General features: G+C 40.6%; 1 protein-coding gene across 1 annotated transcript in view; it reads left to right on the forward strand.

Annotated features, from left to right (window-relative positions):
- EVA1C (eva-1 homolog C) overlaps nucleotides 1-14797 on the forward strand; it is a 40064-nt gene extending 25267 nt beyond the window's left edge. The window contains exons 3-8 of the mRNA XM_087966715.1: nucleotides 1671-1794; nucleotides 4193-4345; nucleotides 8661-8804; nucleotides 9525-9605; nucleotides 10941-11030; nucleotides 14273-14797. Of these exons, the coding sequence (XP_087822841.1) occupies nucleotides 1671-1794; nucleotides 4193-4345; nucleotides 8661-8804; nucleotides 9525-9605; nucleotides 10941-11030; nucleotides 14273-14694 (1014 nt within the window). The 3' untranslated portion in view covers nucleotides 14695-14797. The remainder of the gene's footprint in view (nucleotides 1-1670; nucleotides 1795-4192; nucleotides 4346-8660; nucleotides 8805-9524; nucleotides 9606-10940; nucleotides 11031-14272) is intronic.
- Nucleotides 14798-18833: the final 4036 nt, after the last annotated feature.

Raw genomic sequence — 18833 nt, forward strand, 5'->3', positions numbered from 1 at the left:
ATTGTGGCTTGTTTTCACATTGCTTTTTGAGGAATTGATTGTGCATGGAAATGCTGGTAGTGTAGAAGAGTCCTTAAATCTCATAAGGAAGCATAGGAATTGCATCCCCATTTAGAAAATGCAACAAACAATATTTTTTGGCTATTAGAATCACAGGCTGAGCCACACGATACATGCAGGCAAGCTTCTAATAGTACCACATGATCCACGGAGAGAGATTTAGGGCTTCAGTTGTCAAAGCCAAGATTTCTACTTTTTTCCAGATTGAGGGGAATTTTGAAGAGTTTGAATTTTCACTACAGCATGTTAAATACAGGTAGTCTTCGACTTACAACAGTTCATTTAGCGACCATTCAAAGTTACAGTGGCACTGAAAAAAGTGCCATTTTTCACACTTAAGACTGTTGCAGCGTCCCGATGGTCACATGATTTACATTTGGATGCTTGACAACTGGTTCATATTTATGACGGTTGCAGTGTCCCAAAGTCTTGTGAATCACCTTTAGTGACCTTTTTGACAAGCAAAGCCAATGGGGAAGCTAGATTCACTTACTAATTTAACAACTGCAGTGCTTCACTTAATAAAAGTGGCAAGAAAAGTCGTAAAATGGGGCAACACTTACTAACAAATTTCTCACTTAAGTAACATAAATTCTGGGCTCAATTGTGGCTGTAAGTCGAGGACTACCTGTGTATGTTATGCCAGGAATGGTTGGTTATTAGGACTTTCATTACAGTTTCAATATATTTTTCTCCTAAAAATTAGTTGAAAACTGTCACCTCTTTTCTGCAACGGGAACTCCAAGGAGCTTTTAAACACTATTTGCCTTCCTAAATTGCAGTAGCGAGATTGCATTAAAAATATAGAATATAAGATTATTAGGTAGTAATTTTCACTATATTGTATTTCTGTGGACATTTCTTTTAATTTTCTCCTATGTATCTTCTACGTTTTCTTAGTTCTCTTTTATTTGTTTGCATGCAAATTATAATCCCTTGCCCACTTTAAATATTTTGGCTTCCAGAAATTTGAAGAAAGTGGTAAAAGCACTTTGCTTCTTAATGCTAATAATGGTAGGAAAGCCACAGTATATAAATATTTGAAGCCTTAAACAGCCCTTCATTAGAAATTAATTTAGAACAGCCAAGTATAACAGAAATGCATTATGCTTTCGTTATAAATTTCATTTACTAGTAGCTGAATGTGTCTTGATTTAGGGGGGTTGGAGAGAATTAAAAATGGTAATTTCAAAAGTAATTATGTTTAATTAAAAAAATCATAATGTTTAATTATGTACTTCAAGTTCAGTGAATTGTAGATCTTCAAACTGCTTCTCCTATGACAGTTTCTGAAATGGTACTCTAATACTGCTACAGGTTCCTGTTTTTCCAGCATTGGTGTTCATAAAACAACCAGTAGTGGAGATTTGAATTAAGGCTTCTTATATTTAAGTTTACCTTTTAGAATGGAAACATCTCTGGTAGTGATTTGTTAATAATATTTCACGTAATTTGCTTTGGAAATCTTTTTTTAGTACTCTAATGGATAAATTTATTACTGTTAATCAGTGGGTAAAGTTTGTCATGATAGATCTTAAATAGTCTGGATTTGCATTGTTGTATAGTTGTATAGTTTTTTAAAGTGTTTTTAAAGACTTTTTTGGTTGTAGAAAGTCCTCGATGAATGCCAGGACCTGAGAGACTGCCAACTCCTTGTTAACAGTCGACTTTTTGGATCTGAGTTATGTCCAGGAGTCACTAAATACCTCCTAGTCTCCTTTAAGTGCCGACCTAGTAAGTAATTTGCAGAATGGTCAAACACCGTTTTTCTATATATGTTTCTTTCCGTTTAAATTGTAATAACAACTCAAAAATCCTTGCATGGATTTCTGCAAAGCCCTGACTTGACTAAATTTAAACATTGTAATCACATGTAAAAACGTTTGTTTACCCTTACCCAATGTGGACATCTTGTAGATTAGTGAATTTCCCTAACCAGGATGAACTTTGATGACTGGAGTCCCTATAACAGGAGGGCACCCAGAGCAGGAAGCACTGGCTAATGGTAGATGATAATGTTGCAATTATAAGTTAATAGGTTTGCATGCTATGTGGATTGTAGTATCCCAAAATAAAAATTATAGAGTTATCACAGGTGGCTGTGGATTCCTCTTTACAACTTGAGCTGTTTTAACTACATTTCTTCTGTTTGAGTGGATATAATATAAGCCAGGAGTATCACACTCAATTTCATTGAGGGCCACATCAGGTTTGTGTTTGACCTTGGGGGTCAAGTGGGTGTGGCCAGGGTGGGCATGGCCAGCTCAATGTTACTTGTGTTGGGGGTGCCTGTGGTGGCCTGTGCTCTGCCAGTGAAAACGGAGCTCGGGAGGGCCACACGCAGCCCCCCTGAGCTCTGTTTTCAGTGGCAGAGGCACTGTGGGCCAGTCCTTTGCTGTTTCCACGGCAGCCCCATGGGCCAGATCTAAGCACCCGCAGGCCGGATCTGGCCCCCAGGCCTTGAGTTTGACACCCCCTGATATAAGCAAAAAACAAAAACAAAGGAAGGCCATCCTATTTAAATTCCATTACTGTTTTGTTTTACTAGTAGAAAAGTGATGGTGCATCCAACCTCCATTACCATGCAACATCATTGGTCCAATGCAGTAATTTATGGAGCTGAGAAGGCCTGCTAGAGCTGTTGCTGACATCCCTTTAAATTTTAATTCTTTTTTTCTTTTTAAGTATCTGGTGAGAAATGCTGGGCAAAGTCTCTATAGTTGCCAACATCTTTTGGTGTTGTTCCCCAATAGATGCTGGGAACAAAAAAGGACTTAGTGATGCATGCAACCCAGAGACAACAATTTTCCTATCAGTACCCAAAGTCATTAGGAGTGAATACTCTCTCTTCCTTAAAGTCTTAGTCCTGTATACTAAGGGATTAGCTTGGAATAGAGCCAAAGAAAACACTTGGCCTATTTTTTTCTAGTCCAACTAGTTGTCAAGAAAATGCACACGGTACATAAAACATAGTGAAGAGTATCAATAGTTATGAATATTTAAATCATCTGCCATAATTCTCCAACATGATAGGAACTGGTCTTAATCTTATTTGATTTCCATTCTGTCTTTTACTAGTGCTGTGTATGGCACACAGTAGTGCTCAGTGGTACAGAATGAAAATACATATTTTTTTCTCTGAAACGAACTCATTGACAGTGATACAGGAAGTTATTTCTGTAACATCTTGGGTAACATTTTGGGACTAGTTAAGAAAAATAGAATACAAAAGTGCATAAAATGTGAATTTCCTAAAACTGATCACAGCTTCTTTATCAAGAGTACTCTAATTGAATATACTGTGTATAATTCTGCTACAAATACTATGAGTAGTCCCTTTTTTTCCATAGCTAATAACTTTTTTTAATTGACTGTACAACAACGTTTGAAAAATACAAAACATCCGACTAATTTCAAAAACAAAAGTAAAAAATATTAGTGACAAATAATAAGAAGCAAACCTGGAACAAATTATGAACAGTCTAAATATAACACATATAATAAATACCTACCTATAAAACATTTATGGAGACTACCTATGAAAAAAGTACCTGCAACGCCTATATATGAATATTTCAAATTAGAAATATTTTTAATAAGTTATGAAATCTGTACCAAAGGGAAATGTATTGTGTCCTTTCTTGGAATGGTAAAAAAGACTATTTTCAGTAATGGATAGCTGACAGTTATATTGTATCTAATCCCTTATACCTAAAACGATAGTACTTTTCCAATTTCTCACAATAATTACTTAGCAATTCCTCAAGCTCCAATTTTGTAATCAAAGATCTCAAAAATCATAACATTCCACATTTTAATATAATTCAACATTAAAATATTTAACATTAAGGAATTTCTCCATAGATCTAGATACACATTAAAATATTGCTCCAAAAAAGATGTCAACACTGTAAGTCACAAGACAAAATCATATGAGTTAACAAACCCCAAGTTAGAACGATGATTGACTTCGCTGGATCTCTCAGTAAGTATGTGATGCTTTCACCATTTATCTGCACACTAGCCTCCGCGTATACAACTGGCAACAGGACCTGCATGTAATATTTTTTTTGCTTATTCAAGAGCCCAGTTTTCTCTCAGTGTTGTTGTTTTTTTGTCCCTTCTTTTTCAGGTGAATATAAAACTAGATCAGTATGTGAAAATGAAGAACTGAAACTACACTGCCATGAATCAAAATTTCTTAACATCTATTCAGCCTCTTATGGCAGGTCTGCCCACGAGATGGACTTCTGTTCAACAAAAATGGATTATCTTCCCCAATATGGTAGGCTGATAAAGTTTAAGTGAGAACTCTTTATTCTAGAATTTAAGGGTTATAACATCTGTTTTTATCCCAGAGGAAAAAAAAGATTTGCCTTTCCTGACTCCTATTGGCATGGGAGTTGAATGCTTGTAGTTGTTTCCCAATTCAGAATTCTTGGAATTGAGCAACTGTGAGGGTATAACATGAAATTTACCTGGGAAAGTCAATGATGGCTTCCTTATAATCATGTTGCTTTTTTCATACATTCCTTTCACTTTGCTTCTGTGTTACTGAATGGCATAAATGGTTAAAATGATTAAATGGAAAGTCTGGCTAAAAGTTTAGGTTAATTTATGCTCCTAAAACATACTCTACTTAGCATGCATGGAAAAAGGTTGTACCAGCGGTGGGATTCAAATTTTTTTACTGCTGATTCTGTGGGCGTGGCTTGGTGGGTGTGGTGTGCTGTGGTTTGGTGGGCGTGGCTTGGTGGGTGTGGCAGGAGAAGGATACTGCGAAATCTCCATTCCCTCCCCATCCCACTAACCTGCTTTCCAGCTCCATTCTCCTGTGCAGGGCAACCAAAGAAGACCCAGCCGATCAGCTGGGACTTGGGAGGGAGAGATTAGATAGGGGCAGGGCCAGTCAGAGGCGGTATTTGCCGGTTCTCCGAACTACTCCAAATTTCTGCTACCGGTTCTCCAGAATTGGAGAATACATAATTTAATGAATGTGTCACATTCATGGCGAAATGATTTACAACATTAAATATGTGGTTTCATTTATTGTTTCTAATATAGCCTTTCTACCTAATACATTTAGGGGAACAGAATAATCTCGATTAGCATGCAAAGGATGGTGTTACCCCTTCCCATTGTTGTGATTCCAATTAAAAATAATTTCCCTGAAGCCATTGCTAGTCCTGGGAATTAACTCCCAAAGCAAATTGCTCTGAATAAGAGCAGAAGGGAATCTGCACCAGAATCTACACGCCACATTCCTACCCTTCGTGCTCCCACCCCACAGTATTTAGAATTTTGATTAATATTCTGCTGTTTACCAAAAATAATTGAGATCATATTTCTTTCCAACAATATCCTTCCAGTATTATATGCTCACTAACATACACATTGGAGTACCAAGGAGCCTCAATTTCACTATAATTGGCTGTAGTTATTCGATTGAATAGATAGCTTTTGTGTAGTAGAGAAGAGACACCAGAACTTGAAAATAGAAGAGGCTTTCAATAGAGAAAGGAAGACTTGTCAGTTTTATTAAACTTTGGGCAATTTATGGCTTCAACAACTCTGCATAATTTGCATGTCAAAACCCATCTGAAACCCAGCTAATTGGTGACTTAAAGGATGGAACCCTTGAAAACAACAGATGCTGGACTATTAAATAGCAGCTCAGACCAGGGCTGATGTTTTACCACTAGTTTCAGACCTGCTTTGATGGCTGCTTCTTTTCATTTCCAGCTGGATATATGTGCACCAAATAAAAACCATCAGCATTATTTGGCACTTGTCTGGTCGCTAACCACTAACTGCAAAAGATGGGCAAGAATTGCAAGGGTTTAGAACAGGGGTGGGCAAACGTTTTTGGCTCGGGGCCGCATTGACTTTTAAAATTTGACAGACGGGCCGGGTCAGCACAAGATTTTGGGGAATCGCCCCCCTTCCCCCCTTCTCCTCCTTCCCCTCCCTCGGAGGCCCCCTGAGTCAGGAGTTGCTACCGCCGGCGCGGCTCCGCGCGGCTCCAGTCCCGCGTTGCCTCGGGAAGGAAAGGCAAAAAGGAAGAGCGCGGCGGTGCTGCAACGGGAGCAGCGGCACCGGAGAGCTCAGGCTCAGCGGCTCCTGGTTTTGCCTTTTCCTTCCCAAGGCAACGCGGGACTGGAGCCGCACGAACTGCTGCGCCGGTAGCAACTCACTCACAGCCCCAGCCAGACACCTGAGCCGCACAGCAGCCCGATCAAGCAGCCCACCCCACCCGCCGGGCGGAACCCTTCCCGCTCCTCGGCGAGGCCCGAGTCAGGAGTTGCTGGCGCGGCTCCGCGCGGCTCCAGTCCCGCGTTGCCTCAGGAAGGGAAAGGCAAAAGGAAGAGCCGCGGCGGCACTTTGCAACGGCAGCAGCGGCTCCTGGTTTTGCCTTTCCCTTCCCGAGGCAACGCGGGACTGGAGCCGCATGGAGCTGCGCCGGTGGTAGCAACTCCTGACAGCCCCAGCCGGATACCTGAGCGGAGCCCGGACGGTGCGGCGGAGGCCGCTGGCGGCAGGAAAAGGGAGCTGGGCCAGCCACAGACCAGCCTCCGTGCAACACGCCGCCGCCTGGCCCCAGCGAGGGAAAGCAGCGGGCACTCCCGGGCGCGCGGCGGGGTCTCTTTGGCCGGCCCGATTTTTTTTTCAGAGCGGAATATCATGCCTGGCGCCCGCGAGTTAAAACGAAGCCGAAAGTTGCTGGGAAGTTGCTCGGGTGCTGGGAGCAGGCTTTTAAAGTGCCGCCGAGCAGGACCGCCAAGCCGGAAACGGGCACCAAGGCAGGGCAAGGCTCCACCAGCAGCGGCCTAGCTTTAGGTGGCTCCAAGCAGCCCGCCCCCCGCCTGGTGGAACCTTTCCCGCTCCTCGGCGGGAAGACGCTCCAGCCTGCAAGCTTTGCCTTTGCAAAGTTTAAGCCTGGAAGCCCGGGAAAAAAGGGGGATCGGCGGGACTCACCTTGGGAGGTCGCACTTGAAGGTGATTTCGAACTCCCAGCCGAGGCCTTTGCAAATTTCTTTTCTTTCCTACCCCTAGATCGCTCCGCACTGTTTTGCAGCTTTGGGGCCACGCGACACAGGGCAATACGCCACGCCCGGCGATTTTTTTCAGGGGCGGGCGGATTGGACAGACCAATGGCAGTTATTTTTTTTCAGGGCGGGCCGCATTGGACAGACCAACGGGCCGGATGTGGCCCCGGGCGTGGTTTGCCCACCCCTGGTTTAGAATGAACTGTACTCATGATCATGAAACGTGGGTGGGGGGGGATGTTGCTTTTAATTCCCGTCATTTATCTTCAACTTAAATGGGACTGCTTTGTTTTTTTTTAAAAAGTGGCATGGACCTTTCTTATCCTTGGATAAGAATTTGGATATACTATTGATTATATTAGAAATCGCAATCTTAACAAAGGGTAGTTCATCTAAATGACATGCAGCCTACTCATTTCAGCCAGAGAAATCCAATATTTTAAGTTGCATAAAAGGGAGATAGTTTGCATTTTCTGGACAGTGTGGAAGTATCCCAACATATTTGCAGTCCTGTCATGTCCCTGTAAGTACCAGCTGAATCAATAGTGCACCTCTACATAAATCCAATTTCAGGTTTTATCTGCTTGTTTTGAAATAACTATTTATATCTCTTCCAAGCTATTCTTCAAATAGTGTTCCAGAGCAAAACCTCAATTTTGGTTTGGTAATTCTGTGTGTTTATTTATGTGAAGCAGAAGAAGGAGAGGGGTGTCATTGTCACATATCTGAAAGCATTTCCCCCTTTTATTAATTAAAGTAAATTACTGGCACATATTGCAAAAATGCTTATATTGATACTTACAAAGATCTAAAGCAAAAATAATAGAGAATCCATCGCTATTTTTCCTTCAGCAGTATATATATATATATATAATCAGTTTATATATATGTATATGCATATTATATGCACATATATATGTGCATATCAATAATGAAATATGTTTTCATTTTAAATTAATTAGAATAATATATTAATTTTATCTTAGGAAAATGTCTAGAATTTTAATCTGCATTTGTAATGAAAATTCCAAGATGCAATGATTCTGTTCTTAAATTCGATGATTCTAAATCAGACAAGCTGTATTTGCTCCAGAGCATATATAAATTATTCTTCTGACTCTAAGACTGACCCTGGTGTGTTGGGATTTTTTGGGTTTTGTTTTTTGCCACAGTTCTATCATTGGGACTGTTGTATTTAATAATTAGTTTAGCTGTCCTGAACTGGTTTATTCTAATTCTGTCTGCACATTCACAGCAAAATCTCTTCTTACTTGTCTCTCCAATGTGTTGGGTGGGGCCACATAATTGGCTTGATCATACATTCTTATACCATCGCTGCATAGAGCCAACCATAATTTATTGGAAATTATGTAAATAATCACTTCTTTCTTGCCATCACTGGCCTTTATCAGAAGCAATATCTTCATTTAGTTGGGCTTTCTGAGTTAGTGTTATTCCTGCACTAATAGATTTACATTTCTGCAAGCAGGTACCAGTAATCTCTTCAAATAAATCATTTCAGTTTATATGTGCATATTTTCTTTCTCCTTTCAGATTGTTTTTCCTATTCAGCTTTAGAAGTCTTGTCGAAGAAGTGCTATGGAAAGCAAAGGTGTAAAATTATTGCTAACAGTCATAACTTTGGAAGACCATGCATGCCTGGGGTGAAAAAATATCTCAATGTCAGCTATGCATGTGGTAAGGAAAGTATGGAAACCACAAATTTCACAAACACCAACATTTCAAAAGCTGGGCATCTTGCATGTATATGTAAAATTCATATTATTCCCATATTATAAAATATAAAATAGGTACAATAATAATTGTAATGCAAATTTTTGTTTACAATTTATGTTATTTGACTAGAAAACACATTGGCAAAAATCTAATTATGTTTCTTGGACAGATCCAAATTCTTCTTGGATGATCATAGCTTTGAACTTAGTCAGGCCTTGTGGAGTTTGGCCTATTGATTATTGAACTTTCATATATTTTCAGTTAGTTTATGACTGGCAGTGAAGCAGCAATGCAATGCATAAAAGCTTCCAATTCAGAGGTGGCATTCAGCAGGTTCTGACCAGTTCTGTAGAACCAGTAGAGGAAATTTTGAGTAGTTAGGAGAACTGGCAAATCCCACCTCTGACTGGAGATTTTACAATATCCTTCCCCTGCCACGCCCATCAAGCCACGCCCACGGTAGTAAAAAAAAAATGAATCCTACCACTGCTCCAATTCAACAAGTGACATATCTGTATATAAGTTGACTTCTCTTTATAAATATTCCTGATTGACTGACTTCTAAAACATGAAGTGTGAAGGAAAAAAGCTGCTTAGCAAACTTTCCAGTTTTGTCTGTAGGAGGAGAAGAATACGTGTTTTAAAATAAACAGATAACATTTTTAATTTTTAACTGTACAGTTCCCAGGTTCATATTGGCAGCAGTTAATCCAGTGGTTACCATACTTCCTCCCTCTTGGAAGCCAAAAGAAGATGAATATGGTAAATTTAATTGTTTGCTATGGACATTTGCCTTTAAGCATTTGAGTAGTTTAATAATCTAAAAGAGGAGGGTTCTCTCTTCATCAGGCATGATATTCTTCCTATTAAAACCGGAATTCCGATTTTTTTGGGAATCGCCCCCTCCTTTCCCCCCACCCCTTCTTCTCCTCCTTCCCCTCCCTCGGAGGCCCCGAGTCAGGAGTTGCTGGCGCGGCTCGCGGGCTCCAGTCCCGCGTTGCCTCAGGAAGGAAAGGCAAAAGGAAGAGCCGCGGCGGCGCTTGCAACGGCAGCAGCGGCTCCTGGTTTTGCCTTTCCCTTCCCGAGGCAACGCGGGACTGGAGCTGCGTGGAGCTGCGCCGGCGGTAGCAACTCCTGACAGCCCCAGCCGGATACCTGAGCGGAGCCCGGGCGGTGCGAGCGGAGGCCGCTGAGCGGCAGGAAAAGGGAGCTGGGCCAGCCACAGACCAGCCTCCGTGCAACACGCCGCCGCCCGGCCCCGGCGAGGGAAAGCAGCGGGCGCTCCCCGGGCGCGCGGCGGGGGGTCTCTTTTGTCCGGCCCCGATTTTTTTTCCAGAGCGGAATATCATGCCTGCTTCATGGAACTTTGGATGAGTCAATGTTCAATTCATTTTGAATGGTGTAGCAAAACAAACACAAAAAGTGATGAGGCCAAGACAAAGAAATGGACAGAGCCAAGTAAAACTATTAACTAAACTAACTAAAGACTAAATTGACCTCATTGACTTTGTTGTTTATCACATGAACAAAACTTTATTGCAGAACTTATAAATAAAATAAAATAACTTTAGTATTAGGTTAAAGAAGTAATTCTTCTCATATCTAGTTGGTGGGAATCATGGCTGAGAACAGCGATCCCCAAACTTTGTGGCTTGGCAGCCCTCACACGTGCAGCCCTTGCACAAGTGGTGGGCACGTGCCCCAATTCTGAATAGGGACATGTTTGGTGTGAAGAAACCTCTTATTAATTTCCTGATATCAACAGTGTTAACACTTCTTAGGGAAAACAGGAAACAAACATTATCATAAATCTCATGTATTTATGAATTGTGTTGTAAAACCAACGTATTATCTTAAGGGACATTCTCATATATTTATGCGTTGTGTTATGTAATAAAATAGAAATTTAAAATTAATTTTGGTTTAATACATAAAATGTGTTATTGGACAACATGGAAACATGGAGATGTTAAAGAAGGTAATTGCTTGCGGTAGGATATTTAAATTAGTGATTTAACAAATACACATTCCTTTTCCATTTGGAAAGTTAGTTCAACTACAATCTAATTTAGGAACCTTTTTTTCCCTTTCTCACAGATATAAATTTTGATCCAAAAGAATCAAGAATTCCAAAGAAGGAAGAAACTATAATTAGCAGCAGTTTGGCTACATTTGCATACATTAGAGGTAGATGACTTTACTTCATATCCTTGTGTTCTGATGAGAAATCTTGTTACTGCTAGCAGTTACATTTTTGAGAATTAGTATAAAATATTACACATAATATTTGCAGCATTTAAAACTTCATTGATTTATTTACAATATCCTAATTAACAGGTGTTTAAAGTATTATTTTGATTTACTTAACTCCATGGAGGAAAAATCCTTGAAGAGATAATTCACATTTTTTCTGGTACTGGTGGCTACAGGCTGAGCTAAATACCGTATATACTCGAGTATAAGTCGACCCGAATATAAGCCGAGGCACCTAATTTTACCACAAAAAACTGGGGAAACTTATTGACTCGAGTATAAGCCTAGGGTGGGAAATGCAGCAGCTACTGGTAAATTTCAAAAATAAAAATAGATACCAATAAAAACTTTCACTAGGACAGTTGAGAATAAGTTTGATGTTCACAATTTCCTCTTTGAAAGAGACCAGTAAATAGGGAACAAGAAGATGAAGAAAAGAAGTGTGTTTTTCACACTTTTCACACTGCAGTGAACAAAAATGGCATCATAGGAACAGGTTTATTCTCAGTCCAAAGGTTTGTTTCTGATTTCTTCCCTGATTTAAGGGAAATTTGGGAAACGATCTCACTATCATGAAAGGTTTAATTGATTCACTAACCCAAAGAAGATGATGATGACAGTGAGAGGCAGGAGTCACTCTCTCCCTTGCAAGAAAAAGCAAGAGCCGTTCTTATGATCTCTCTCTCTCTCTCCCCGTAATACAGTCAAGCCCTTTCCAGCACGCGCGATCTGCCGCCGCCGCTTTGCACCTTGCAAATGCAAAATCCCAGGGTTTTTGCATTTGCAAGGTGCAAAGCGGCGAAGGATCGCGCGTGCTGAAAGGGCTTGACTGTATTACGGGGAGAGAAGAGAGAGAGAGAGATCATAAGAACGGCTCTTGCTTTTTCTTGCAAGGGAGAAGTGACTCTGCCTCCCTGTCATCAACATCTTCTTCTTTGGTTAGTGAATCAATTAATTTGGGAAATGATCTCACTATCATGAAAGTCAGTGTTTTCTGCCCGTGGGGCGTTTGGAAGAAAACGCCCGCGCGGCATATCCACGCGCGTGTAAGGGGAACCAGAAATCCCGCGTTCAACGCCTAGCATGGCAGAAGAGAAAACGCAGCTGTGAGCAAATACTGGGAAAACCTGATTGATCAGAAGGAAGGAGGCAAAAGAGGGAGGGTGGTGGTGGACGGAGGTACCACTGGTATTTGTGAAACACTTGGTCAGCAGCGCTTAAAGTCAACGTCCTCGCTCCCACCCACCCAAAGCCACGAAGTCCCCCAATTGCGCAGCCCAGAATCGCCCTCCCCTCAGGGGCAGCAACGACGCCCGGTGTTTCCCGAGACAAGAAGCTCCGCTGTGCAATGAAAGCGCCCTGGCTTTAGGCTCGCGGGCTCAGAAAACAACGCGAGCTGAGGTCGCTTTGGCTCTGCTCAGCTCGTTTCCTCAGCCCCAGCTGCTTTCAGTCCGTTCGGGAGGAGGGGAGGTGGTGGCAGCGGCTCGCGTTGTTTTCTGAGCTCTAGGCTCTAAGCTCGTGGGCTCAGAAAACAACGCGAGCCACCACCACCACCTCCTCCTCCTCCTCCTCCTGAGCAGACTGAATGCAGCTGGGGCTGAGGAAACGAAGCTGAGCGGAGCCGAGCGACCTCGGCTCGCATTGTTTCTGAGCCCGCGAGCCTAGAGCCTAGAGCTCAGAAAACAACGCGAGCCGCCGCCACCACCTCCTCCCCTCCTCCTGAGCGGACTGAAAGCAGCTGGGGCTGAGGAACGAAGCTGAGCGGAGCCGAAGCGACCTCGGCTCGCGTTGTTTTCTGAGCCTAGAGCCAGGCGCTTTCATTGCACGGTGGAGCTTCTTGTCTCGGGAAACACCGGGCATCGTTGCTGCCCCCTGAGGGTGGGCGATTCTGGGCTGCGCGATTGGGGACTTGGTGGCTTTGGGTGGGTGGGTGGGTGGGGCGAGGACGGACGGAGTCCGTGAAGTGGGGCTTGCCTGCCCTTGCTGGCTGCCTCTGCTTCCTTAGGGGCGGGAAGGGGCTCATCTGGACCAAGGGTGAGTCTCCCCCTCAGTTTCCCCTGAAGGATCTTCCGTCGCTTTTGCCTTCTCCCTACATCTTCCCTCTGTTAAAATCCGCCCACACACACTTATTTTCGGGCGGATAGATTTCGTGTCTGAGCATTCTCACATGGCGGTGGGTCTTTCCCCCCTAAAAACAGTAAAAAAAGAAAAAAACTATATCCTCATGCAAGAACTTTTCTGCTTCCAATTACCCCCATGCTTAAAAGTTGCAAAGGAAACACGGAAGCAGGGAAGCTGCTGCCCAGCTCGGAGCTCCACACTATTTTTTTCAGGCGGAATCTCACTCGAGTATAAGCCGAGGGGTTTTTCAGCACAAAAATGTGCTGAAAAACTCGCTTATACTCGAGTATATCTGATAATAGCATTTTGCTGATCTTGAAAAATGGGGGAAAATGGATCTATTAGAACAGGGATCCCCAACCTTTCGACGCCGCGGCCCAGTTCCGGCGTCAGCTGGCGCCGCTGCCTGGTTCCGGCGTCAGCTGGGCGCCGCCATCTTTTTTGACGAAAAATCACTTCCGGTGACATCAACGGAAGTGATTTTTCGCCAAAAAGCGGCGCCAGCGCTTCGATGAGCTTTTTCGGTGAGAAATGGCTTTCTACCCGAAAAGCTCACCGAGCGCTGCGCCGCCATCTTTTTGACGAAAAATTGCTTTTTTACCAAAAAGATGGCGGCGCCCAGCAACCAGCGGCCCGGTAAGGCTTGTTCCAGCGGCCCGGTACCGGTCCGCGGACCGGCGGTTGGGGACCCCTGTATTAGAACATCCAGAGTTGTAGGTAAGAAAACTGGAATCTCAGAAGAAGATAATAGTAAACTATTTTCATACTGTTGCACAAAAAACTTATATAGATCCATCTCTTTATATCACCTAAAATCATATTTTACTTAAGAGTTTTACTTAATTTAGTATTTTACTTAATTTAATATTGTACCTTATTTTCATTTCCATATTGCTGGCCAGAAACATGTTAGCAAGGTCTGATGGATTATGTATATTTAGATATGAAAAGATTGCCTCAGGAGTCTGGGCTTTTCAGAAATGACAGCAAATTATTATCATTCCCATCCACCTCTACATAAGGCTCTAGTCTGGGATCTTTGTTTCTAATTTCAGATCACCTTGAAAGAGCTGCTCTCTTGTTTGTGTCTAGTGTTTGCGTTGGCCTAATGCTCACACTTTGTGCTCTGGTAATGCACATTTCTTGCTGCGATGATGTGATAAAGCTATGGAGGATGAAAAAGCATCAGGTGCTAGAAAATCAGAAGGCTGATGAAAACAATGAGGAGGAGGAAGAAGAGGAAGAGGAAGAGAGAGGGGAATCTTCTGATTCAGATTTTACTGATGAACTAACAGGCTTATGCAGGACTTCAAATTCAGCTTATTGTTCCCTGGATGCAGCTGAATTGGCTGAAAGGATAGAGCGGCGAGAACAGATCATGCAAGAAATCTGGTTGAACAGTGGCTTGGAAGCATCTCCTACTAGAAGCTTCAGCCCATTCTATATCAATGAACAGCAGTGCATTTGTTTTGGATAACATGCGCCTCTTTTCTTAAACTACCTTCTGTGAAGGATCATCTGCAATGTAATATAATAATTATTACAAAGATATATAAATAATTATTTAAAACACCTTAAAACAGTTTTTAGTATGGCATATTTTGAATCCTTGCCTCCAGTTTATTCTATTTATTTTATCTCTGAATTGTTTATTATGGTTTGAAAATGAGAACCTATGTTAAAAACCAGCACTATATATATTTGCACTAAGAAGAACCTGTTTTGGAGCATAAAAGGTAAGGCTGATATAGCTAAGGTCACTATGCAGATCTCTTTTTCAAAATAACTTCTAGACATATTCCATTAGTTCAAGCCAATCAAATCTACATGTATTCCTGTCTTGAGAATATCATATATTTTATTGCAATCTCCAGGAAACCTGAAGAACAAAGGAAGGAAAAATGTCACTTCCTACTTAAGAAATTTAGAAATGTCTGAACTTTCCCTTTATGTTCATATAATGACATGAAATGTAATGGGTGGAGCAGCTTTTGATTATTATTTTTTTAATTTCTGATGGGTTTAAAGTAAAAAAATGGACCTTGAGAAAATATATGGAATGTTTTTTTCCAATAACTAATTAGTGACTTAATACTGTACTGGGAAACCTTCAACTGATTCATTTCTTAGTAACACAGGAAGTCAACAGTTGCCAAAAGAGGTTTTTTAAAAAAAACAAGAATTGAACTTGGTATTGTAAAGAACTATAATGTGGTCTTATTCATTCAAGGTCAGAAAATAATCTGATTTAGACTGATTGACTATGCTGTAGGTGAAGAGCAGGTGCACATTCTGTTCTCTGTGGCATATAATATCCATACCCATAATGCTCTTTCCTTTTGGGAAAACAATGCCATGCAAACTGCAAATAATAATAATAATTAGTAAGCAAAATAACTCAGAGAGAGAATATATGAGAAAATACAACTGGAATTTACACCAGCACCTTCATACACTTTTCAGTCTTTCAAACCAGATTTGATTTCACCATGTACATACACTTATTTGTTTTTCTTTAAGTTTGTACTGTGTTTTCAAGGAGGTTTTCAACTTTCCTTACCCCATTCACTTTTATATTTGTTTTGCAATTTTATCCTATTCATTCTCTGTGAATCCAAGCCCAAACCTTAAGCCAGACTTCAGTTAATTTTGTCATTTAAGTCGTTCACATTTGTATTTTATCATACAGCTTGCTACTTAGCACTCATTGCAAATCATTTTGGGATCTCGGCCACAAACATAGCATCCTTTGCTTATAAAACTGTACAGTAAACCCTGTCATGGCCCAATCAGCACATCCATAGTGTAATGTAATACCAACATGTATTACAGTATTTCTATGTAAAACAACCAAGGGAACCTCAGACATTTTTTGGTCTTACTTTCTGCTTGTACCATTTATTAAGCATTCCATTTATTTTTAGGCATGTTTTACTTTGAGTGTATACAGCTTTACTCTAATTGCATTAATCAATCACTCTTTAATTCAATATCCATGCAAAATGTTACATAATTGTAGGATTTTAAATCTTTCAGAGTAAACCTCTTGTCATCTCAAAAAACTTAAAGAAAAAAATAGACAATACAAAAGTACGGTTTTATACAATGTTAAGGTTGCTAGAACTTTAACACCCTGTTACAAAAATACATGAATGGAAAAGATAGTTCATTAACACTTAAGATTGGACAAAATCCTTTCTCCTAACACGTGTATCTTTGGCTATTTTCCCCCCCTCAGTTGTAACTCCTATAATGGAGTTCCAAGAAATAAATCACGCAAGTGGAAATTTTGAAAATGGAAAGAAAAAACAGCACAGGTAGTCCTCAACTTACAACCATAATTGAGCCTCAAATTTCTGTTGCTATGTTTCTTGTTTCTGAAACATTTGTTAAGTAAGTTTGCCCCATTTTACAATCTTTCTTCCACAGTTGTTAAATCAATCACCTTCGTTGTTCAGTTAATCGAACTTGTTGTTAAATGAATCTGGCTTCCCCATTGAGTTGTCAGAAGGTCGCAAAAGGGGATCACATGACCACGGGGCACTGGAGGTGTCATAAATGTGAGTCCATTGCCAAGTGTCTGAATTTTGACCACATGTCCATAGGGATGCTACAATGGCTGTAAGAGTGAAAACTGGTCATGTCACTTTTTTCAGTGCTGTTGTAACTTTGACCAGTCACTAAACAAACTGTTGTAAGTCAAGGACTACCTGTCCAGAAAGAAAGGAAACCCAGCTTTTATAAAATGCCCTGAAAATTCCTGACTTGCAGGAAGCATGAAGTCTGCGTGGAAGGTCCGATTTCAGGTTTAGTTGAGTACTATTTTAGCTTGGAAAAAGAGAACTGGCAGCACTAGGGTATAAATGCTGGAACTCAAGAAAAACAACCGTTTCTAGTATAATTTAAAAACAAGCATCCTAAATTAAAGGGCAAAGAAGCAGTATGGCACTGTTGAAGAATATAAACATACTAATAATAGGATGTATAGCAGTTTGGTGTATTCAAGGGAATAACAGAAGGTTATCAGTTATTTGATTGAGTGCATGCGTATTAAACACATATGATATTCCAATCTTACAAAACTGCATGTGCATCTGAATACACACATTGCTCCAGCAAATAATTTTTAAACTTAAATTTTGTCATGTTTTTGTGGGGATTTGCACAGTTTTTTTATTTTTTTTTATTTTGTGTGTTCCCTTGAAATAGGCACCTAGGAAACAAATGTTCATCAACACTACCCATACTAAAGCAGAAAAAAGAAGTTGAAAACCATTTCTGTTTGAAAACTAAGCCATTCAGCTGTTGCATATACATGTGTCTTGATTTCCTGGCATGCAGCTGCACTTGAATTTTCAGAAAGCTATTTTGATTAGCCAGCTAGGACTTCACTGCTGAAGAGGTGTGGAGGAGGTGCCAATGAAAATAGGTGTGGCACTGCCCTAAATAAATGTTTAGGTTTTCTTCTACATGAGGATGTGAAACAGTTGGGAAAATAAAACAACTAATGGGCATGTCAGGAAGGAAAAACCCTGGAAACAATTCAATTGGCTTGGCTTAAGTACTATGAGATGCCTATAGATGTTTTGTAAGCTGATCTATTTCACCTTAACGTGGCTGAACACCATAGGCAGATTTTTCATTGCGAGTCACACAACAATAGTCATTTGAGACTTAAAAGCACTTATTTCCAAAGCAGTTGATGTTGGAAGCATTAAATGGCTTTGATGGTTGTGCCTGATTAAAGATGAGATTTCCTTTATGACTGAGGAATTTGATTTAAAAAAAATATTTTCTGGTCTTTTCAAGTCCAAAAGAAAAATGATTTTTTTAAACTTATTTTTAATAAGTTTAAAAATAATTTGGGGGGGATGTCAGAAAAGACTAAAATCTAAAAAAAAAAAAGAGAAGAGATTAATTCTTTTGTAAGAACACTGAATTGGATTTGTTCTGCAATGGATGCTGCCACATTTAATTGGGAATTATCAGATCAGATAATCCAATATGGAAACTACCATATTGGAAAGCTTTATGATGTCAATGATATATAATTGAACATTGGCTTATGAAGGAAGCACCTTAGAGGTTTTTGGAACTATCACTGAAAGTACAATATCATTGTTATAGAATATCACTTAAATATTTAGAAGTGGGTGGAACAGAGTATATAGGTAGTCCTTGACCTATGAATCACAATTGAGTCCAAAATTTATGTTGTTAAGTGAGACATTTGTTAAGTGAGTTGTGCCCTGTTTTACAACCTTTATTGCTACAGTTGTTAAGGGAATCACTGCAGTCGTTCAGTTAGTAACACATTTGTTAATTGAATTTGGCTTCCCCATTGACTTTGCTTGTCAGAAGGTTGCAAACGGTGATCCCAAGGCCCTGGGATACCGCAACGCTTATAAATGTCAGTCAGATGCCAAGCACCTGAATTTTGATCACGAGATCACGGGGATGTCACAACAGTCTTAAGTTTGAAAAATGGCCATAAGTCACGTTTTTCAGTGTGGTTGTAACTTTGAACAATTACTAAGCAAACTGTTGTAAGTCAAGGACTACCTGTATTACAACATACTGGGTGGCACCTTGCTGCTGAAAGTAACCAAGAGAAAA

This window comes from Notechis scutatus, chromosome 5 (assembly GCF_049901735.1).
Source record: "Notechis scutatus isolate UNSWTSFEM ecotype Mainland chromosome 5, rNotScu1.2, whole genome shotgun sequence".
NCBI lineage: Eukaryota > Metazoa > Chordata > Lepidosauria > Squamata > Elapidae > Notechis > Notechis scutatus.